Here is a 24,102-nt window from a genome sequence, read left to right on the forward strand (position 1 = left end):
TTAAGAGAAAATGTAACTGTCCATGAAAAGTTATCCATTAAACTTGTACTTTCACTGCTGTGACCTGTCACAATGTCTGCTGGTAAAATTACAGAGAGCCAAAGTCTAGTCTGGGGTACTGGATCTTTCAAATGCACTAAACAGTTCAAAAAGAATAATTGTCTTTGATTTTACAACAAAATTTTGCAAGCTATGGCTGGCTAAGAGGTAAAACAAAGAAAGCATTGCTTATTTATTCTCGTATTTTCTGTTTATCTGTTTAGGGTGACATCATATGTCAATGCAAAATCATTAAAAGTAATATGTATACTCTCTTCACCAGTTTAAATGCATCTCAGCTATTCACTATCATAACCTCATGTCTTTGAACAAATGCTTAATCCAGTGGCGTTGTGAATGCCTCATGAAATATTTATGAAGAAACTGATTCAGACTGTAACCCATGCAGCCTTAGTGTTCTCGTACAGCAGGTACTGGAAAACACGAGTGTCAGGCCATAAAAACACTTTGGGTTGTTTCATTACTACCTTTTAATTTTTGACGCAGTTCAAATATCAACACCAAAAAAACTGTACTTTTTTATTATCTCTCTTATGGGATACCCCTTGAGAGTTTTATGACAATCCAACAATTTTATTATTTGTTGGGATTTATTGGATTTAATTTTGCTTGACACAAAGCTCCCCAAAGCCTTTGTCATTGTGAGTCCTAATATCTCCTCACAAATATGGCTGGTATTTGGCAGGTGAAATGCAGTTGTGTTGTCTATTTCATTGAGACAACTCTATTTATAATCACATATTCTATACGCACAAGGGCTACAGTTATACAATATGAGGATGACTGAAAAAATAGTGTCTTCACACAGAGAACAACAGTGAAAATGTAAACCACCCTTTTCTTAATTAGCAGGATCTTTTACCTGTCCCCTAAAATTGATCAGGGGTTGTGATATATGGGGATTGTGTAATAAAATGGCAGAATTCATTGGACAAAATTACCAGTGGATTCTCAAAGACATGATTTTTTCATGAAACAGATGCAGGTCAAATAAAACCGGAACACAGATTCAATTGAAAAATAATGTAATGATTAGTCAATGATACATAGTTGAGCCTTATTTTCTGTTAGGAAAAGCAGCTTCAGTGCAGGACCTCTGAATTAAACTAGTTGAAAAGAATAGTTAAATCAACAGTTTTAGAAAAACTAATAAAAGTCAACAGGTATCGAATACAGTTACAAAAATGGTCAATCTTCCCAAAAAGGCACAGGGGATGTACAGTAGAAAAATGCATCCCTCTTAGAGAACATTTGCATAAGTGAATAAATACGTCTGCTGATAACAAAGATCAAACTGTGTCACAGTGGAAACACGGTCATCATACAATTACAGCAGAGTGCAACAATGTTCATTAGTGGAAACACTAAGCATATAAATATCTCTCCAGAAAATATAAAGACTAAATCAAAGTTATTTAGTACCATTTTCAAAAATATTAATTGGAAGATTTCAAGCATATACAGTATTATAATATTCGCCAAAATTATATCTGACAACCACCTTAAACAAACTATCCTATATATTGAGTAAAATGTGCAACTATTAGCATTTGAGAGAGCAGGTTCTGCACTCAATCTATAGACATCTATACCAGAAGAAACCTGAACTAGTTATTGCCAAAGAATCAATCATTGATCTGAATAACATGAGAAAACTGCTCATTCTAGCATCCCAGAATTAATGCTCCTGTTGAACAGGACAGACATCGACTCTGTCCAGTGGTGTTAAATTAAAAATAAATGCCAAACAGTTATTTTAAGACACTATAACACAGCGCTTGTTTGCATACCAGTCATAAAGAGGCACCGGAAGACAGATTCATTACGCCCAACGTCTCTCAAACCATTCTCTAGTTCAGCAGGTTGTAAACTCCTCAGGCAGATACTTTTAAGGGTGTCCAAATGCCACAGAGCCTTTGCAGCACAGACAGTTCAGCTCACTAGAAAATTCTGAAAGCATCAAAAGTTTGAACACTTATCTTTCAATCACTAACCCAACTGAAAGTAGGAAAGTAATGCTTCTTGCTGCCTCTTAATGAAGGACAAAGATCAAAAAAGTGCTGTCAGAGTTACATACAGTTCTCTTTGCTTATAACAAAGCCTTATACCATTAATGTTTGTTCTTTTAATGATTTTCCTATGTAAATTGGAGGACTGAAACATCCAATTAATCACCTGGTCCACTTATAAAATTTGCAAACCAAGTGATTTATTTCCAATTCTTTCATATGTGCTGCTTTGACACTGTGTCACCTGTCATTCACCCGTCACTGTCCTGCTTATTGGATAAGCAACCTTAATGCCAGAAATGCAGTTCACAACATCCTAATCTAGAGCCTGGTTTAAGTCAAAGCCCTTATATGTCCCTTTACTTTTATTTATAGTCATTAGGCTTCCATAAAGCTGAAAAGTTTCTCCTCAGCACCTTACCAGAAGGCATCTAAAAGAGTTTAATAAAAACCCCCTTCATAAAAAAGAGGAAATATCTACCACAGTTTTAAGCCCTCACAGCTCCACTTTCCCTCAGAAGTATTACCTGCTTTATGAGAATTAGGACCCTGAATCAAACAATTTGCTACTTACAGTGAAACCCCAACACAACCATAAACAGTGGGCACCTCAAGCAAATAGCATTAAGTTTGTGCAAAAAAAAAGCCTCATTACATTCAACCAGGCCAGTTCCTATTCTTTTTTTTACCACATAGAAAAATACTCGTTATAAATGTTATTTTCTGTTCCTCTTTTGAAATTAAAATAGAGAATATATTAAATTACACTTCTGGGAAGGTACAGATAAACTGAGTTCTTTGAAATCAGTGTTAGGTGAGTTGCACCATTGTTGCTGCAATAAGAAATGGGTAATTTCTCATTTTAAGTTCTACCATTCACTTACTGGAATTTAAAAATTGCACGAGTTCAAGTACGGTTAAATGTTGGAGAGGGAGTTCAATAATTAAAACTCTAAAAGCACTTTGTTGTATGATATGCTCAGCACTAGAAAAGGTTTCTTAGCCTTGAGAAAGACCAAAGCTGAGTAGACAAGAAAACACATCGATGAAAAAAAAAATGTATAAGGTATATTTCACAGTCAGAGGAGACCTCACAGTAACAACTCACTGGCCAATAAGAAAGATGTGCTTCAGTTAATCCAATTGTGTTTACTTTAGTGGACAATGTTTCCTAATCAAATTAGATAAGACCTCGGTCTAGAAATTACCACAAATGTTGATGCAGCATCAATGGTGTAAATTCTAGCTTATAGTGATTGAAAATCAGAAGTTAAGAGTTAAATTTTCTATTTCTCATATTCCTTCCTTGTATTTAAGACTGAGGTCATAGAAAATAGGATGGTTAACTTTTACACAGACCTGTACTGAGCTCAGAATATTAAGCCCTAAAGCCCCTCAGATAGCATCATTGACAAGAGTCTCTGTGGAGAGCCAGATTCTTGCCCCATTCAGAAATTTGCTAATCGGAGTCCCGTGGATACCGCGGCGGCACAGGTTTCCCATTGGGGAGAAAGGAAAGGAGGAGGTGAGGAAGTCTGGTGGTGTAGGGGGGTCATGTGGGGAGCTGGCCTTAAAATACATCCTCCTTTGATCTGAAAGGGGCCCACTTGGGCTGGGGAGTGGCGTGCCACCTGGACTGGGTCCCTTGTACCGCCTAAGCTGGTTCTGCAGTATCTCAATCTCGTCCACCAGTTGGGAGAGCTTGTGGTAGGCAGTGATGGGACCTCCTTTGGGAATGCAGGCCTCGGGGACCCAGCGTAAGAAGAAGAGCTTCCAGAGAGCCATGTGTGAGGGCATGAAGAGGGGAATGAGGACACCCTGCTGGTCTGCGGGTCGGGAGAACCAGTCCCTGAAGAAGCGCTCTGATGGGCTTTCATCTTTCACTGGGGAGAAGTCAGACCTCAGCTCTGATACCAGAGAGCCCCGACGAGTCAATGTGTCCTCTCCACCCTTCACCCCATTACGAACAGATGTAGACTGTCCACGTAATGTGGAGCTGTAGGATTTCTGCTGGAGAAGGGAGTAAAGATTTAGACAGGGCAATGTACTAACACTGAAAATCCTGAAACCTAAAACTTAAGAAGGAACAATGATTTTTGCTGTATCATAATTCAACTTCAGCATCTTTTCTAAAGTTGCTGATGATACAAAACGATACACCTGCCATTAAATCTGATCTGCAATGAAAAAAAAGCTGCTGACAAAATAAACTGCTGATGTTGACTGACTGCAAAGCTACAAAAATGTGCCTGTTACAGCAAAATCTGTAAGAAAATAGCAACAATGATCAGCACTGGACAATTAGAAAGTGTGTAACAAATTCAAAGTGCACCTTTAAAATTGTCAACATAAGGACATATTTAAATCATGCTAAAACCCAAACCAATAAGTGATAGTTTTATGAATGACTTGAAAAAGCTTATGTTTTTCATTTATCATGGCTATCAAAATTTAAATAAGTTTAAGCTAAAGTTTAAGTCTGTTACTACCATCAGTAAAAAGTATAGAATTGAAAAACATGCCTTCTGTGATTGCATTTATAAACATATAAAGCTTAGGTACCTTCGTGCGTCTGAAGGTTTTCACTTCCCCATTCTGCACACAGGCAGCTCCTTTGCCTACATACATGGGGTTGTTAAAGAGGGTTTGGTCTTTGGTGGAGAACTGCTGTGACCAGTCCCAAACAGGAGGGAAATACACAGCAGGGTCTTCTCCTTGTGGGATGGCTTTATTCTTGGCAAAGTCCTGCACAGTAAACAAGGTTACTCATTCTATTTGTTGTGAAATATCCTGGATATGGTGAGAGAACAACTCTACAATAGGACTGAAACAACAGCATACGCATGTTTACCATAAAAATAAGACCCCAGACCCCATAATTTGCCCTGTTAAATTTACTGGTTACTTTATTGATCATGAGTTTGAATCTTATTCTCCAAGCGCATTACTCTGCATGCAATCCTGCAAATTATCTGGTACATGCAGAGGTAAATCATGATCTTTTACATGAAATACCACAAAAACATGCTTCTTTGCTACACAGTAGCACAGTAGTATCCCCTAGAACCCACAATACATGTCTATGACTATGTGAGAAATAAAGACCTTAACTCTTAACAGGTTGTTTTTTTATTGATCTATTGACAGAATCATTAGTATTTTCACTATGATTCCTTACTTTAAATAAGCACAGATATCTTTATTCATTTACGTGCTTATTATGTATTATGTTAGGTTCATAAAATAAAGAAGTAGAATTCAACATTGTCATTTAACTTATTCATACCTATAAACAGTATTATAGTGTAATCTATTGGATTGGTTTCACACGGTTTCTCCTTACAGCATTTCCATGGATAAACAAATATACCAGTAATTATACTATTAAACAAATGCAGTTTTATCCCTCACCGCCAAGTGCTTAGCACGCTGTTTGGGAGAATTGAAGAGGAAAGTACTGAAGAGTGGAATCCACATGCTGTCACTCAGCACTGTCAGATAGGCCTCTGTGAACTCAAATGCTGCTGGGTACTGGTTCATCATCTGCCACACACAGTCCAGGAACAACATGAACAGTGGAGACTGGAGGGAGGGAAAGGAGAGGAAAAAACAGGCAGAAAGAAGTATGAGTGCCTTTGTAAAATCTGTTTTGTCTCTTTTAGATGATTACAGTAATTGTTAGATAAATACCTCTTCTTTCTCGCTCTTCTTCAAGTGGTTACATCTGTCCAAGAAGCGATGGCCAGCCATCACCCACTCCTTCTGAACCAAACTCTGGAAGCCAACAATGCTGCGATAATGAGGGTCCAACATGAGCTGCACCAGGGAGGACACCACACAGTTCAGGTCTCTATCCTCTTCCTCTGTAAAGGTGTAAAAAGAGAAAAAAGGGTTCAAACAAGCAGTTAAAAAGGAAACATGTTCAAGGTCACTTAGATTATACTACGGCAAAGATTCAGATTTGTAACTAATATTCTAAATTTATTACAAAGTTGTGTAACGTGTTTCAAGCCAAATGGGAAATAATAAAGAATGCAGTTTATTGTATCACTGCATGGCTTCAAACTGTAAGGCTGACCTCACGAATATTACATGAGCTCAAGATTGATTTAAAAAATAATATTCATTTATTTATTTATTCATCTACCTTGAAGAATGACTGAAACATTCTTTCCATCCAGGTGGTAGACGATCTCAGCTGAGTGCTTCAGGAAAGCTCTATGGACAAAAACAAAATAGATGTTAGCCGACTTTTAAAGCATTCCAGCCTTACACTCATGACTTTACAAAATAAATTAGTGAACTATATAAAAGTGAAAAAACTTTCCAAATAACAACCATAACAAAAGCAGTACACTACATTTACAAAGGTTTTCACAGTGTGGGAATAAGGGGAAAAATATTGTGATGGGAAAACAGGGAAATTTAATTTGCTTTTTTAAAAAACGATTTGAACAGCGGTAGTTCACAGAGAACCTGAGTGCAGTGTCAGGTCATTTACACACCTGACATGCTCCAGCCATCGAGAGTTTTCAATAGCTGAAAACCACCTCTCCTCAGACTCCTCAAAAGGTTCTGTACACAACCAAAACAATCAAACACTAAGACACATACAAAACAACAGCAGCATGTACAAAAATCCACTACACATTTGTAATACTGTCAGTAGAATTTTAATGTTTCTGTTTTAAGTTGACGTGGTGCTCACCTATGACACAGATCTGCCTGACCCTCACAAAGGCACTCTGAATGTCCTGGATGTTGGGAAGACACTTGTCCAGATCTAACCTGATGACTTCACCACGCTGCGGGTGGCTTTTTGTGACGGCAGTGAAAACTCTGCCACAGGTTAGACGTAAATGACAGAGTTAGGGTTTTTTTTTTTTAAATATCTTACACAACAATAGAAAATAAATTGTATAGTCATATTGTTGTATTGAACAGTAACATATTTTGTAGAATACAGTTAAATTAAAAAAAAGAGTTGCTCCGATTAATATCAAATGACAATTCTTTCATATCTGGTAAAAAAAACCAAAAAACTGTTATCTGCTGTTAAACTACATGTTAAAAAAGGAATCAGGTACAGAAAATGTGTTACCTCTGATCAATCTTCCTCTGCTGGATTGGATCACTGATGCTGGCCATGCGTACAAGAGCACTCCCGTTTGAGTGATTCCAACACCAACGCTACAAAAATATAGATTTACCTTAAGTCTATGGATCAGTTGGCAATTATATAGGACTCAATAATTAATCATGTTAGATGATACTTCAAAGTGCCAAATTATCATTACAAATAAAAACTCCACTGAAAATAAATGCCAATAAGTGATTGAAATGGTCCTTAAAAATGTTTACCAAATTCAGATATTTTATAGAAATAATCAACACTATGTACTTACAGGAATGCGACTGTCATGGAGGAATATCGAGTACTGCTTCAGATCCTGATCTGCCAGAGAAACTGGAACAACGTTGTACTCTGGGAGGCTACAAGAAGAGTAGTTGAAAGACTGGTGTTACAAAGCAATCAAAAACACACATCTAAAATCTGGAAATATAGCTAAGTGTTCCTGCTAAACATAATTGTAACATTTGCCATTGTTAAACACAACAGTAAATGTTAATTCATGCTGCCATACAAATATTGTATTAACAGCACTGAACCTTTATTCATAGACTGTCTGGCATAAACTTTTAATCCTTAGGATTACTTTTTTGTAGAGGAATCCAAATTAGAATAGACAACGAACAGTTTTGTTCAAGCTGCCATTTTGAATAACTTTTTCTTTTTTTACACAGTTCATAGTTGTGCAACTATTCTGTGACTAATAAAAACATCACTGCAGCGCCACACTTTGCAACTGTGCCACAACCCCAACATGCACACAGATGTATTTCTGAGTCTTCTCAAATTTCTCACACAACCCTTTACTATCTATTCTTAAAATTTTATTGTGATGTCATTACTCAGATAAATAGTGCATATATTGTTATATACGTTTTTTCCTTTAGTCACTCATGGGGTGCGTACGGTGTACAGTGTACCATCTTGCCAAAACATACGAAGTATGAAAAAAGGGCGAAATTCATAGTGTCTTTCACAACTAAGGCCAACTGAGGGAGCTATAGGAATGCTCTTCCTATGATGTACGTCATACAGTAGCTATAACAAACAAGTAAAGCTGAAAACCTTTGTGAGATGGCATAACTCTCATTGATGGAGCACACCCTCCACTCTGACGCGCCTGTCCTCTTGATCTCACGATCCCAGTCTGATGGACGGTCAAAATTTGGGGTTTGTAATCCACCTTGAAGGTTGGAACCATTAACTCGCTCTCCTGGAAATAAGGATACACAGTGAGATTGCTTCTAATGCATGACACGGAGAAATTACTCATTCACATATTCAGATAATGATGGAACTTCAACTTAAAACAGCAGTTTAAGAAATACACCATCCTTTTGCTGACCTTTAGATTCATGGTATCTCCGTCCTTGATACTCAAAGCCAAAGAGCAAATGAAGGTCAGCTGGATGAGAGTAGTGGGCAATAGCAAGGCAAACCTAGAATAAAAGACGTTAGGGTAAGTACAGCTAGTTCGTAGACTCAATCTAATACTATCTAGGCACATTAGGTGCTGTCACAATCATTTCCTCCCAAATCTGTTTTATTTTGTGTCCCCTTTGTCACCAAGAAAGTTAAAGGGCCTATTCAGAGCCAGTACCTGTTAGGACAAATTCTTCATGGATGAAGTAAAAGTTGCCGGCTCTAAACCAGGAAATGCGGTTCCAAAGCAGAGATGTGCATGGCTAAACAACTACAAAATTTACTGTTTCCACCCTCACAAGCCAATACCAGAATAGTCGGTCAGTTAAATTAATTAGTTATATTTTTATTAATTCAGTTGTGCAAGTTATTGTCTGCTGCTGCCCTTAACTGGAGCCTGTGGCTCCAGTTAAGGGCTGCTGCCAAAATGCCAAAATTCTCTACCACCCATATGTAATCCAGCACAGCGGACAGATGGCATTTGTGAAAGCCATGTTTTTTGGCTGAATTCTGATCTGAAAATTGGAGATAAAGCTGTATTTTGGCTGAGCCAGATAAAACTGTCATATGACCACCCAACTGAGCAATCTGTAACCACATTCAGCACAGGCAGGCAGGAGACACTGACCTGCAAGGCCGACCTTAGGATAGTGGTGCTAATGTTAACATTGACCACATTTGGCCAACATTAATGTAGAGTACATGACATCATGTAACCACAGCCACCCCATGCAAAGTATTTTTTTCTTAATTTTGGCAGTTTTCTGCTTTGAAGTAAGTTGCCTGGGAACACTGGGCTTCATTCAACAATATCTGCCCAAGATATTTCTTAAATTTGTTCTCCAAAGGCCGGCTCAGACTACACAATAATTTGGTCTTTCACAAAGGCACCATGTCAGACTATGCAACAAAACTCTAGTCCCATCTTGGCCAACAGTCTGGCCACATGGCGATGCAGAGATAATAAGCAGAGGCTCTCCTGTTGGTAGGTTTCAGGATTCACATCGTTGACATCAGGTCAGGTCAAACTAGACGGCGATGTAAGAAAATTTCTGACTTGGTAGTGTTATTGAGTGGTGGTTGTTGCATCATTGATTATGTCACACTACAAGACCGTTGGTCATTCCCAGCACTCAAAATCGGGCCTGAGTTTTGATGATGAGCAGCAACGCTGCAGTCGGGTCAAAATCTGGCTGAATTTGTGCAGTCTGAGCCAGCCTTAAGAGAAACCTTTGAATAGCCCCCTTTACGCCCATTTAAGGGCATGAGACTGCAGGGCAGTTTGCAAACACAGAAGACACACAGGAGTGAAAAGAAAAGTAGCAAGATGTCAGGAATGTTCAAATAAAATAAAACCATCAAACAATTGAAATACTTTGATAGTTCTAAAGTGGATGTTGTTGTACACCAAATGACACCAAAAGAGAAATATTTAATTACACTTTTAGCACTAGTAGAGGATATAAAATAGGCAAGAAACACATTAATTGGATGTTTTTACTGGATCAAATGGTGCTTTTATGGGGGAATTCAGCATTTTGCAATCAAGCTCAAACACTGCACCTTTAAATTAGTGCTTAACTATATTTAATTTCTATTTTTGTTCATTTTTTTTAATCAAGTGTTGAATAGATAAAAATGCAGTGAAATAGGATTTCAACAAATTATGTATTTTTGTGTCATTCTTGGGGTAGTACAATTGAGTGCTGATGAGTGCAAAATTAGACATGTGATCCTCTCATATCAGCGCTCAGATGTTGGTAAAAGTGTTTTAGAAGTTTGTTCTTATCTAAGAACAAATCAGATTTAAAAAAACTGTCCAAATTGTCTTTGAAAGTGTATGTTTTAAGAACAAATTTCTTCTTAAGAAAGGTTGGTGAAGGAGGCCATTCCTGTTTGATAGAAGAATTAACATATTCCTGATCAGAGCAGGGGTGAAATTATTAGTACAACTGCACTGCAGAAGATATGTTTCGATCACAACTTAGGCTTGCAAAGCCACAAGTAGCACTTGTAACCAGCACATGTAGTCCTTTGTTGTTTTGTTCAGCCTAGCTCTCACAAGGGCTGCAAGAGGAACCAACTGCAAACCAACAGAAGCAGCAGCCTAGAAATAGAACTAGCTTTGTGTTGGAGGTAAGAAGGTAACATCAGTGTGCTATGATACACTGGGGAATGTTCTGTAACTGTACAAATACCAGAACAAGTGAAACCTAGTAAAAGCAACTGTTTAACTGACAGTGCATGGCTCTAGGTTTTCAGGACTGGATGTGTCTGTGGCAGCAGTGGAGTCACACAAAGCAGCCTATTCAGTAGCAAAGTTGTGAATAACACAAGAGGACACAGAAAAAGTGTGTATGTGTGGAGACAAGGCTGCTCCCAACTCTGTAATTTCCTATGGCAAAATAAGCTATTACATACTGGCTTAATTCCATATGTCACAAAAAAGAACTGAGGCCTGTTCAAGGTTCACACTGTAATTACATACATGGTGTCCATAAATAAATTACAAGACGAGAGGGAGGCCAGACTCCTTTTCTATTTTTAAAATCAACCTTCTAAATTCTCTTCAAAGCAGCAGAATGCATACAATAAAGGAAATCCTGCATTTTGAACTTGATTAGTTGGAATACCAGAGAAAAAAAGTACTCTGATCAATCCATCTGCAAGGTTGGTAGCCAAATGTGCAGCAGGTATGTGCTGTGGAGCTCTAAAACCTGCACAAGAATTGCTCCCAGATGACATGGTTAGAGATCAGACATTTAACTGTGTGCACTGACATTCATGTATATTTCATTGGCACGCTGTAAAGACATATACAGTCGTTTCGGCTTCTCATGGGCTATGTGGTAAAGCTAAAGAGTGCTTCTGTTGACTTTTGTGCAAATAACTCACAAACACACATTGGCTTTCAAGGTGACTGGATGTTTGTTTTGTCATCCATGTCTTTGTTTTGTCAAGTATATTTATAAAGTAGTCACATGTTCCTAGGGCCAAACAAGTTTTGTTAAAGATGAAAACTTGCAGCTTTTTAGCATCTGCTGACATTTTCCAAATAAAACTTAGAGGGCAGGGAAGTTTCAAAAAGTCAGTAAAAGCGTGCTGAGGCTGACTTATTAGACAAAGAAAATGTGTTTTATGCTGGTTTTAGGGACTGCATTAAATTTAGGTTGACACAATTCTTGATTGCCTTGCAATGGATCGTCACTGTAACTGAATATTAAGGATTATACAACAATTAATTATTGCCTACTGCCTACTGAAGTATAAATGCCTCAATTAAATTCTAATATCGGTCCATCCAATCTCTGAGTGTGGGAGATGAGTCAGAATCAGCCGCCAGTTTTATACAACCTTGACAATTCTCAGATTCCTTTTCCTTGAGTAAGCATTGTTCTTAACGTCTCAAATTCAATGTGTGGCAACTGAAAAGTTAGTCATTTCTATTTGGATGGACAGTGATAAAATTTGGTGTGATCAAAAAAAACAAAACTCATCACAGAAGAAGGGGTTAGGAATTTAAACTGAGAATGGGTGTACACAGCAAAGGGGGAAATATAAAAGGGACATTTTTGCCCTTGATTAGGGGAAGCTGAGAAAAAGGGAATGGTGTAAACCCAGCGATTACTCATTCCAGTTTAAAAAAACTTTCAAGTCATGTTGTGTAACAGCCTTTCAAAATCCATTTTTTTTATATTTAATTCATTTGGTACTTAAGTTTGAGGAAGAGTTTTTCTGATGTCTTAATGTTGATTTTGTTAAGGTCATTGGTTTTGGTATATTATCTCCCACTTTTTGTTACCTAAATTTGAAGAAATGCAAGAACAGAGAGAAGAAAAAAAGACAAAACAGAATAATCTCTCATAAACATAAATTTGCAATGGATACGTATGAAGAATAGTATAGTACAACAAAGGATGTAGCATGAAAAAATGAACAAAATATCATTTACACTCAAGCAGATTCACATTCATATGCACATAACTAGGGCTGATTTATTTTAATTCAATTAGAACTAAAGTTAAGGGAGTCTTTTTCTGATAATTCAATGCCTATTTTTAAACAGCGTTTCTTTTGATGTTTTATCTCCCATAGAGTATTCCATCAAATAATTAAAATGCACTTTTGCTCACCTTTTTGGCGCTCTCAGGTCCAGCTTCATCAAAGCAAAACCTAATGATGCGTAGGTCCTTGCAGTACAGGATGAGCTCTGTGGGGTTGAACTTCAGCTTTTGGTTTGAGCCCAATACTTTCTTCTTTCCCTTAGTATCATTTACTGGGAGGAATAAACACAAATGACAGAATGCAACTATTAAAACATACAAATATCTATGCTTAGTTTTAAAAAGTGAATTAGACATTATCTTCCCTTAAATCCGACGGGAATAAATGCCAATACAAAACACATTTCTGCCAATGGCTGAATAATGACTTCTGTGTTATTATGTGACTTAAATTGTAATTGTAGTTTCACAGTGTTTGACACTTGTTTCAGATGAGTAACATAAATTTGGCAGCCAGTTGAAGAAAAATGTTGACAAATCAAAAAAACATTTGAACAGCTTTGTCTCGGCTCTGTAAAATATCGAGTCTCTTTATTTGTCAATCAGTAAATCATATGACAGCGCTAGCATTTCATCTTTTTTGTCCAGTAACACAACTTAATATACTATCATGTTTTAATTTCTGCAGTAAACATGCTTCTGTAACATCTGATAATGTTAATGTTGTCTTCAGTTGTCCAGCTCAAATGGGTCAAAAACAAGCCGGTTTCAACAAAGCCCCATGCCTCATTATTGAAACACAACAAACCTTCCTCTGGGCAGATACCCCTGCAGTGTCAGCTATCAACAGCAATGAGATATATAAACAAGACTAATCCCTGCCTGGCTGCAGCGCCACTAATCACTGGTTTAGCTGTGACATCACTTGTTATCAGACTGCTGATCAGGACAAAACAACAAAAGGATCTCAATCATCCAAGCTGTCAAAGATTAAAGGGGGCCTGATCTAAATTTATGGGTGATTGTAGATCAATTGAGTAAAACAGGGTTGGAAAGATGTCAGTCATTCAACATCTCCTAAAATGTGTTTCAATAATGCTTTTATTAGCCTGCTTTTAAATGTTTAAAATTCTTAAGAAACTGATGGTTAATAAAACAGATGTAAATAACTGCATTGACAATGGCAAACCTGCAGAATGCTTCCAACAGAAAAGTAAGGTATGACAAGTTTTTTCATTACAAATGTTTAAGCAGATGTACCTGTTACTACTTGCTCCAGACAGGTGAGGGGGATGTCGTGATCTCCCAGCAGGAGGTGTGACAACTTGGATTTCTGTGGGAAAAGATGAACAATATTACATTACTAGAACATCCAAATTCATTCCTTCAAGTACTGCTCGATGGACTGAGTTAAGCTGCTAAGACTGAGCAACTATCAAGTTCCACTTTGTTATTATGGCAACAATCTACCACATAGCTGGAAATGACGTCTGCTCTCTCACTTCTTGTGCGATATCAGTGACAATGTGGCACAGGAAAGCACACAAGTTTTCCTTCCTCTTTGCCAGACGCACTGTACATACAAAAATGGCGGAAATACAACAATTTGGGCCGTTATGCACATATAGATTGAAAAATATATAGCTTAAAATGGACCCATGGATGGCTTCAAAACACTTTAAAGGTTCTTACAGAGTTGTAGGCAGAAGAAAAAATTGGTTTAAAATGTCATAATTTAGACATCAAACAATCAGCACTATATAGTCTTAATATCATGACTGGCTAATTATTCAAAAACAGAACACTATGGTAGAGTCAGTCAGGACAGATACCTGCTTTGTTGGGGCATCTTGAGGGATGAAAGAGACCTTAAAGTTGGTGCATATCAACTTCCCCCAAAGGTCATCCTGGCTGCTTTCAGCACTGATGCATTTCCTCACAAAGTTCACCTCATTAACTACGATCTCCCCTGGTGACGGACAAATGAGAGAGAAAAAAACGCTGTAGTAAAGTAACACTGTGTTTAGAATAACAAAAAGAAGTAAAGAGATAAATTGGACAGTGATGGACTTTGTGCACATAACAGCTCTTTACTTTCTGCAGTGAATTTACAAGCATCCTGTTATGTGAAATGCTTTATTCAGTTCCTCAATTTATTTCAAGTTTTCTATTAAAAATCAGACTACTTATTGAGCTTCATATTTAATACATATTGACTAATAGTTGAAGGAAAATAAGTTGACACATAATTTTTTAAATGTATTTGTGGAAAAATTACAGTTCTAGTAGTTAAAATGTGTTTGAAACAAATACAACAAGAAACCTGAATAAAGCAACAAATATCACCTTTTTCAAAAGGTTATACTTGTTTTATAATTTATTATACTGTTCACATCAACTACTGCCTTCTAGGGAGAAATTTCTTCACATGATATACACCCAAATAAAAACAGGCTTAACTACTACCACGACCTGTCAAACAGTGATGTCTGGTACAGAGTACAACTGTTAGGGAAGTAAATGACAAACATTTTTTCATAAGTTTCCTAACTAATGCTGAATGGCTTATATAACAACTACATCTAAACTTTCAACCAAAATGTTCTGAATAAAACAAAGGATTACACCCTGGTTTAAGTGTATTTCCTTATATTTTAATGAGTAATCGGCATGCAGAGGGCTGAGGTTAATGAAACAGGTCTTGTTTTGTTAGATTTTTGTAATTTGTTGTGTTGTTCAAGTCTGTGTTGCTAAATGACTTATAGAGGCTGAAGCTATTTTACTCAAGGCTTTTTCCTCAAAAAAAAGACAAAATGCCCCCTTTGCACAGTTTCTCTGGTGATGACTGGGACAGAAATCCTGTACAGTTATGCCACATGCAAGTCATATTATCAATTGGAACAGAGTTTTAGGCTTACAAGGCAGCTTTTCAAATATGTTTAATGAGTAACATGACCCTCGACACTGGGATAAACGCAAAGACAAGAATGCAGCTATAAAAAGTCGCCCCTAGGATTTTAAAAGATGAGAAGTGGGGCAGCAGGGTGGAGTCCTGCAGACAGTCACATCAAAGAACAGCCGCAAAGCAGCACAGAGCAAATGTACATTAAGTTAAAGACAAGTTCACAGACTACTAAACCAGTTGGTCTGATATGTTGGGAAAAAAACAAGCCAGGACAATAATAATCATGGAAAAGCTGTCAGGTTAGAAGGTACATATTATCAGGTATGTAGCAGGTAGCCAATTAAATTCTTACACCAAACTTGACCTAATTAAACACAGCCCATTAAATGAAAGCAGGTTTCAAATAGAGAGTTCTTTAATAGAGGCTCTACAGAGATCATACAAAACTAAACTGAATGAGCTGTATCAATTGCTCGAGATCTGCTGTATAGTTACTCCTAATCCTGCACAGCATAATACAAAGGGTGAATTAAGCCACACCCATGAGGATCTCACATCAACAGCTCAGACCTGAACCTGAATAAATCTTTGAAATGAGAGCTCTCCCTCTGTTCCATGATGGTACTGGAGAGTCACACTTAAGTTGTGCATTGATGATGTGCAAATGCATGAAAAGTAACTTTCAATGGCCCAGAAGTGTAAACACCAATGAGACAGGGATTAACTTTGCTGGAGACTTCTGCTCTTACACATGATGTTGTCAGACAGAGGTTTCTTAATCCTCATGCAAGGATATGCAAGCATTACAAGAGTGCAGCAAAAATGAACTAACATTCAAAATGAAGTGGGACTGTCCTTTCAAAAATCATAAAAAATAAAATGCATATTGCTATTGGTCTAATATTTTGATAATAATTTTCATATGAATCAATCAGTAAGTGAAATGGCATGCTCTATTTATTTAATGTGAGCTCAACATATTTTGCAGCTGATGGGACTGTAAATAACATATGAAATAACCATATGTACAAAGAAAATTGTTTATTTTTTTGGCCACTATTTTAAAATCCTATTAACAATCCTTCTTTCTATAAATATTACATACCATTAGAATTTCTCATGAGGACGAGACTACAGCTACTGAAAGACACCCACAGAAATTCCTCACCATCCTATCAACACCTGAGAGTACTTGTACTTGCTTTGTTTGACCACAATGACATGTTTGCTGAGCTGAAACGCCTGTTAGACCAGTCTGATTAAACACGACTGATGATGTAAATCAAAAAAGGATGACTTATTGAACAAGCCCTAATCAGTCTTCAGTGGACAAATACAGAGACATTGAAACAGCGTAGCAGTCAAAGGAAATGCAACACCGACTCAGAAACTAAATACTCTACTTTAGAAGGCTTCTGCTGGATCCTTAAAGTCCATGACTTAAGTTTACAATTTAACACTTAAGAACTTTTCCAGATCTACCTTTTGGTGTGAAAAGCAGAGACGACTATTTGAAAACATTTTCATCTGCTTGCCCCCATAACACTGGAATAGGCATGAGTTAGACATCCTTCAGGAACAGTTAACAAGATTTCGCACGTTACTGATTTCAATTCAAACATAAGACAATCTACGCAAGATTGATAACTTTTATACAGAGACAGTTTTAGTTCCATTAATGATGGAACACTAAAATTATAACTGCATATTTAAAAACGGTTTTTGGTCTGAGATGGAGTACTCCAAAAATACACTCTAACAGCAGTGAAGGCATTAAGTGTAGAGAAAATGCATGTTTGCTTATAGAAGAACAGGTATTAAACTGAGTATTTCCACAGCACTTGCAAACATGCTTCATCACAGTCCCAGTCATGCCACTTAATGTTTCCTACTACTCTCATTCATCAATACTCTATTCTACTCCATTCATCCATAGCCAAGTTCAATCAGTCAAACTTGCTGTTCTGTTGCCATCTATTTTAATAATGCAGAAATACAACTTACCTTGCAGTAACGTAGGCTCCAATTTTTTAATAGGTTGTTCAATAGTTTTCTTCACATCAGTCTGGAGAAAAAGCAGAGGGCACAGAACGGTTAAATGCCAACCTGTTAGACTGTTAATGAATAATGGAAACAGTCTGTCACTTACAGGGGTGTGTGTTGGGGGCACTTAAATGTGTCCTTATTTAGTAAATTAAGAAGGAAATTTTACTTGTTTCTAAGTGATGGAAGGATAAACGGAAAGGATTTGTAGTAAGACATGCATATTCCCAACACCCTAAAGATCCAGCCATGGTTACCAGGTAACCTAGCAGTCAAACATCCTTACAGCTGTTGGGATTTATTCTGCTGTATAAGTAAACAATTACAACATGCAGTCAGGTATGATAATCCCGGTGCATGCTATTTAAACAACCAGAGGGAACCAAAGATACACAGCTGTCAACTCATACTATTAATACTGTATCCCCAAATACTGCTGATACCCATGGACACAGTGACAGCCAAGAAGTATTTGGACTGTCATCTGTTTTTTTTCTCTGTGTTGGCTTTACTATGGCTCAGATTTCAAGTGAATAAAGACTATGAAGTTAAAGTGCTGACTTTCAACTTAAAGATGGTTTAGGGGGAGAAAAGTGAATGTCCTTCACACCCTGAGGGTTATATATAAAAAAAGAGCTACAGTTTCCACATAGACCATAAGATGGGAATGTAATGTAAATAGCCAAAACCAAAGCTAAAGATTAGTTCTTAACAGTTTTGTTGTACTTGACAGAACGATCAAAAAATCCCCACCTACATATTGCACATTAAGAAGCAAAGGTAAAACGGCCAGAGTTAATAAGTTACACAGAAAACAGCTGAAGTTTGCATTTAAAATAAAATCACTCATAAATTGTTGTCAATTCATTAACTGAGCAGTGACCGTTAGATCACAGCATGTCAACATTTACTCAGACACAAGAGATTTATTTAATTTTATATAACCAGGAAAACCTCATTGAGATCATTACTCTCGTTTACAAGAGGGTCCAAAGATTTCTATATGTTAGTTCAACATAAAAGTGACAGTAAACATGATCACAGTTTTTTATGACAGTATGATGATGAGTTTATGAAAAAAACAGCCAGCAAAAAGCAAAACCCCAATGGATAATTGTTATCTAAATACTGACAAAAATGCAAAGCAGTCTTTGCCTTGAAACACTGATTTTGTTTGAGTTGTTTTACCAGCACTTGTAAGCAAATACAAGGACTGTGTGTCTCTGGGAGTGCATACACATGGAAGACAAATTATAGATCAGTTTTTACTCTTGTTAAACTGGTGCTAGATCCGTAACAGGAATTTTAATTCTTTCTACTAGACAGAAGAGAGTGATTTTACTCTTACAGGTCACTGACATGTCACTTGACAGTGACAGTAAAGACTAGAATACAGCCTGAGTTACTTGCTTCTGCATTTTTTCTAAAGCAGGGTATCGTTTAACTTAATATAAATTAAAACGTGGCCTTTTTGTTTGGTGAGTTCGACCAGAACATTAGCAAGTGAAACGAACAGTTTGAAGTCTGCATGTTTTTTTTTTAAGTTATCATGTCTTGAAATCCTAACCAAACATCAAATGTCAGCCTTCCTTCCACAACACCCCAATCACAACTTCAGCCTAAACTGAGTCATTAAAAATACAGCCAATACTGCTTTCTGGTCATTAACCGCAAAACAGGAATTTAGTGTACTTCAACAAAGTTAAATACATACCTGTACAGGAGGAAGATAGCACTTGAAGGTTGGTTTCGGGGGTTTGACAGGAAACATTGTTTATTGTCCGCCCTCTCAAATATGTTTCTAAACAGGCGCTTGACAAGTAAGCGCTTGGCTTCTGCCAGTGAAAAAAATACCCAAATGCTGCCTCCAATAAAGTTCAGGTCAATCTTTTGCTCAATAGATCCAACACGACCAAATGTGAAATATTCATCGAGATAGCCTGGGCCAGCGACGGGACTCCTCCATTTCGATAAGCATACGAGTAGCAGTTCACGCTAGCTGGCTGAAAAAGTTGACAGAAGTTAACGTTGAAACGTCGGCGTTAGCTTCGCTAGCTAGCTAGCATAAAGTACAACATGAAGTTTACCGACGTCGTAAACACGAGTGAATAAAACAATAAATGCAACTTAAAGGCGTACGTTTTGAGTCTACATTTTCTTTCCACCTGTTACTGCCTTAGTTTCCCTCAGTGACTTCCTGAAAGTCCAACAAATTCAGCCAAACGTAATACCTGATGCTGTGAAGGACTTAACGGCCATGTTTATAAAGAGCCGAGGTCCCGCCCTACTTCCGGGCTCCGCTGTCGAGCTTTATTTTTTATGCCGAGTTTTTCTTTCATCAAACTTTCTTAAAGGCTGAGACTTGACAATAAAGTTTTCAGCCATTATTATTAGAACATTGGATATTTAGTACTTTACGCAGATGTCAGTCTTTATACCATGCTACTACTGTATATTTTAATGTTAACGTTGTAAGCGTTTGGTTTATACCGTACGCTACATGGACTACAAATCCCATGAGAGCTTGATCCAGTCCTGTGGGTGCACATCGTGCAGATCCAGAGATGGGTGCGTCTATTTTTTCCGTTTTAGAACTTTATTTAACACTGTGCGATTGGTGCATTTATATGGAGTTTAAATAATAATGCTTTCATAAGTCATTTAATTTTAAAACGTTTTCCAAATTCATGTTTGGTTGACTCAGTCAAAACCTACATAAATATAAACTTAGTAAATATATTCAGTAAATATTCTGGATGACAATTGATAGTTTGCGAAGATGTTAGGAAGAAATTGTTGTCAATACGTATGCATTTATATTTTACCTATAGCCATTTTAGTCCATCTCAACACGAGTGTCTCTGGGATAGTCAAATTAAACCCCTTGTATACATTAGATTTGACCACAACCCTTTAAGAAAAAATTATCTCCAAAACATGTTTCCACGAGTTTTTTAAACTCTATTCTGATGCTTTTAGTTTGTATGAACCAGTTTATCACTCTTTCTGCATTATTCCTCAGTAAAAATAAAAATTCAACAGCATCAGAATTGTCATATAAGAGTTGAAGCACTAGATGGCACTATTGGTTGATAACTGTCACTTTTTTGGGGGCGTATAACTAATTAAAAGAAGCTGTGCAGGCAATTAAAAATGTAATAACTTAAGGAATGAAAACAAAGCCCCACAGCAATCTCAAATAAGAGCTAACATGCCATTTAAACTTGTCACAAAAATATTACCAGATATGGCAGTTTTCAAAAGTGCGTTGGCATCACATTTGAACGGAAATGACTATTTTTGAAATTATGTGAAAGCACTAGTTCATTTAATCACAAATGTTTATTAATTTAAGTGATCCACTCAGGTTCACTTTTTATCATAATGTTTGGGCATGTTTCTTTCTTTCAAATTAGTCCAGGGCAAATCAATCAGCATGTCAATTGAAGAAAAAAAAATTAAAAAGCATTGGTCATTGGTTTCTTCAGCCATTCCTAAAGTGAGGAAAACATATGGTAAATGTCTTTGGGTCTAGGTGGTAACACACACTCTGAAATAGTGCAAATCCTCAGCTGATGATTGAGTCATGAGCTTTTTCTCAAACAAAGAATGCTTATATTCAACATATCATACAAAGCTAAGCCTCAGTCACAGTCTTTCCAGTTTTATTTTATTTATTTTTTATTCTTTTGCTGTGTAGAACATCATGGTGAGGCAACATTTTAATTAGCTGACTCAAAGTGGCAGGGGTCAAAAGTAAAAAAAAAAAAGACTCATTACTCAGGATCAACAGCAGACCTACACTTAGGTGTCCTGTCAGAGGAGAAAGTGGCTGGCCTTTAGTGTGTGAGTTGACAGGTTAATTAGAAGCAGGTGTGCAGGCAGGGACAGGTGATGGGCAGAGGAGAGGGATGGAGGGCAGATGGAGAATGAAGAGACAGCTCTGAAAGGATGGATATTAGTAGTATAACAAAATGACAACTGACCCACCTAAAGGTTATTATCGGGACTTTCATTACCTTGTTACTGAGATGTTTCACATACTGCCAATGTGCACTCCCTGCTTATGCATTTTATATCATTTGCTTTGTTCAAAAGAGTTACTCTCTCCAGATGTTTCAAAAGTAGCCTACTTATTTTTCTAAGACATCTTGAAATAGTAACCTCAAGTAATTTCTTTGTACATCTCAGTTAGTAACAAATATGTATCATTATGATATAACTTTTAAGCTTCAGTTAAATATGTATCATTTGAAGACCTGAAGTGTAAAAAGTGCCAGTTAAAGGTGAATTATCACTATATTCATGACGTGTATGAGTATGCTGCAACCTGCAATGAAAAGTACTCGGAGAGCGCAGACCTCCGCAGTTAGCCCGATCTCCCAATAGTGAAGAATCCTGGAAAAAATTCCTAGATCCAGACGGTGATTCGGATCAGTCACAAAATCTAATAAATTCTTCCTTAAGCCATTTCTGGCGTTTCCGGAAAATTTCATCAAAATCCGTCAGTAAGTTTTTGAGTTATGTTGCTAACAAACTAACAAACAAACCCTCCCGATCACATAACCTCCTTGGCGGAGGTAATTATTTTGTAAAAGGCACTGCTGACCTACAATGTCCACTAGGTGGGGTCAAAATACTTCACCAAAAAAGCTCTGGGGATCGCACCATCTTATTTGTCCGTCATCTCTGATAGTCATTTGTAATTGAAAGTGTTGCATACATGCCATTCTTGCATCAGTACAAATAGCCTAAAACAAGTGAAACTTTTTATTTTCCAAGGTGACACATTAAGGCTACTAGGCAGTTGTTTCAAATACCAATGAGTTCTTTAAGTGATGTTTTGAGGAATTTTAAAATGTATTTATCCTTGATCACATGCACACACAGGCACACACATCTCTGTTGCACAGAGACAGCCTGTTAGACAGGTTACACCCAGTCAGGGAGCCACCTCACCGCCCATCATTTGAGGGCAAGCCTGAGTCTGGCTGGAGACTGGTGTTAGCTGGCTGTGAGACATGGATGCCAGTGCCACCAGTGCATTTCAGAAGAGATCTCCTTAATGTTTTTGAGCTGCAGTTTAACTTGTCTGAGAAGGAAGTGAAAGAGATTCCAAATGCTAAAATAAAGACTTCCCTTTTATAAATAATTACCTCAAGTGATTAAATACATATATGTGCAAGAGTCATGCCAATGATGCTGATAAGCCAGTCAGAAGGATTAGCCATTCACCATGTGTGTGTGTTTTTTTTTAAGTTCAGCAAGGGCATATCCAGGTGGTGGCCAGGGGTGGCCATGGCCACCTTACATATCTGATTGGAAATCCTAGGGGCCACTTCAAAAACCTGAATTTTGATTGTTTATGTAGTTTCCCAGAGGTGAGACATACTTCAGTGGAGGTTTTGGCTGTGTTGCTGCTTGTAACTGTCTTTGCATATTTTGTTTTTTCTTTGTACTTGGAACTTTGAATTCTGACATCTTTTTAAGTAATCAAAATGAAACTAAGAAGACTCACAATACAGTATGTTGTCATTCTGTTGTGCTACTTTTAAATGTTGAATAAAACATAGGATACTTTAGAGTGAGTTGCTTAATACGATATGAATAATATGAGACAGGGTAACGGCATGTTTTTATACTTGTATGTGAACATATATTTCAAGCTACTCCACAGTGCCACAGCTGGGCCCCCCATTCAAATAAGTCTGGCTACTGAAGTAAGACAACCCCTAATTGTACTCTTGTAAACTTTTCTCACTTGGATATTATTTAATTTATTGAATTATCTGTTAAACTTTACTGAAAGTGAAATGATTGCACCTACTTTAAAAATTGGAGTGGTAGAAATTTAAGGCAAATTACAAAAAGGTACGCTTTGGCCTGATGCTGGTGTAGAGCTGTGATCATCTGCTTGTTACCCTTTAGGGCTACATCACCCCGCCTTCAGATGTCCATCCAGCCCCCTGAAGTTGAATTGATTTAGTAGAGAAAAAAAAAAATGTTGTGATAATTAGCTGTTTTTAATCCCCACAGCAATAAAAATGTCCCCCAAAACTATTGAAATTGGAACAATTTTATCAGGCATGACTCAGAATTGATGTTTTATTTAAATTCACCATCAGAGTTAATCAAACATGAAGCATAATTACTAAACTCTTGATCGAAACTGGTATTATGGGAGAGTGCAATATCCCTGCATAAGGGGTAGGTTAAAAAATGAAATAAAGAAAAAATCTGGCCCTTTCAAAATGTTACGGAGTAAACGGAGAAAACTATCGAAAGATTTTTGTAATTTAACATACATCTACTGTATAATCCACTGGAGCAGGTAGGAAGGCAATAAATACAAAGAAAGTTAAGATTTAAGAGTGGTCTGATGCTGAATAATTAGTCCTCAGTACTCGAGCCTGTTGTTAGGAGGTCAAAAAGTAAGCTGCGCATGCTCAGTTGTTCCCCTCCCTTTTCTTATGAATATTTAAACATATCCCGCGTCCAGCGTTCTTTGATTGGACCTCCCGGCTCAGT

General features: G+C 37.3%; 1 protein-coding gene across 2 annotated transcripts; it reads right to left on the reverse strand.

Moving 5' to 3' along the window:
• Positions 1 to 512: 512 nt before the first annotated feature.
• mtmr10 (myotubularin related protein 10) lies at positions 513 to 19,846 on the reverse strand. 2 transcript variants are annotated; one of them, XM_041786344.1, is made up of 16 exons: positions 19,289 to 19,846; positions 17,536 to 17,596; positions 14,459 to 14,595; positions 13,887 to 13,959; positions 12,756 to 12,898; positions 8,546 to 8,639; positions 8,266 to 8,413; positions 7,475 to 7,562; positions 7,171 to 7,259; positions 6,778 to 6,908; positions 6,575 to 6,644; positions 6,217 to 6,287; positions 5,760 to 5,932; positions 5,481 to 5,651; positions 4,632 to 4,814; positions 513 to 4,076 (listed from the first exon to the last, which is right to left on the reverse strand). In XM_041786344.1, the coding sequence occupies exons 1-16, from the start codon at positions 19,343 to 19,345 to the stop codon at positions 3,465 to 3,467; spliced, it is 2,301 nt and encodes a 766-aa protein (XP_041642278.1). In that variant the 5' UTR covers positions 19,346 to 19,846; the 3' UTR covers positions 513 to 3,464. The 2 variants fall into 2 exon arrangements, with proteins under 2 accessions (XP_041642278.1, XP_041642273.1); XM_041786339.1 differs by having other exon boundaries at positions 513 to 4,079.
• Positions 19,847 to 24,102: the final 4,256 nt, after the last annotated feature.

This window comes from Cheilinus undulatus, linkage group 1, assembly GCF_018320785.1.
Source record: "Cheilinus undulatus linkage group 1, ASM1832078v1, whole genome shotgun sequence".
Classification (NCBI taxonomy): Eukaryota; Metazoa; Chordata; class Actinopteri; order Labriformes; family Labridae; genus Cheilinus; species Cheilinus undulatus.

Excerpts from the sequence above, each read along its gene's own strand:
- mtmr10 (XM_041786339.1), bottom strand. The coding sequence starts at position 19,345 with ATGTTTCCTGTCAAACCCCCGAAACCAACCTTCAAGTGCTATCTTCCT. Across the intron at positions 14,596-17,535 it reads GGAGCCTACGTTACTGCAAG|GGGAGATCGTAGTTAATGAG; the intron begins GTAAGTTGTATT and ends GTCCGTCACCAG. Across the intron at positions 4,815-5,480 it reads AGCGTGCTAAGCACTTGGCG|GACTTTGCCAAGAATAAAGC; the intron begins GTGAGGGATAAA and ends TTTACTGTGCAG.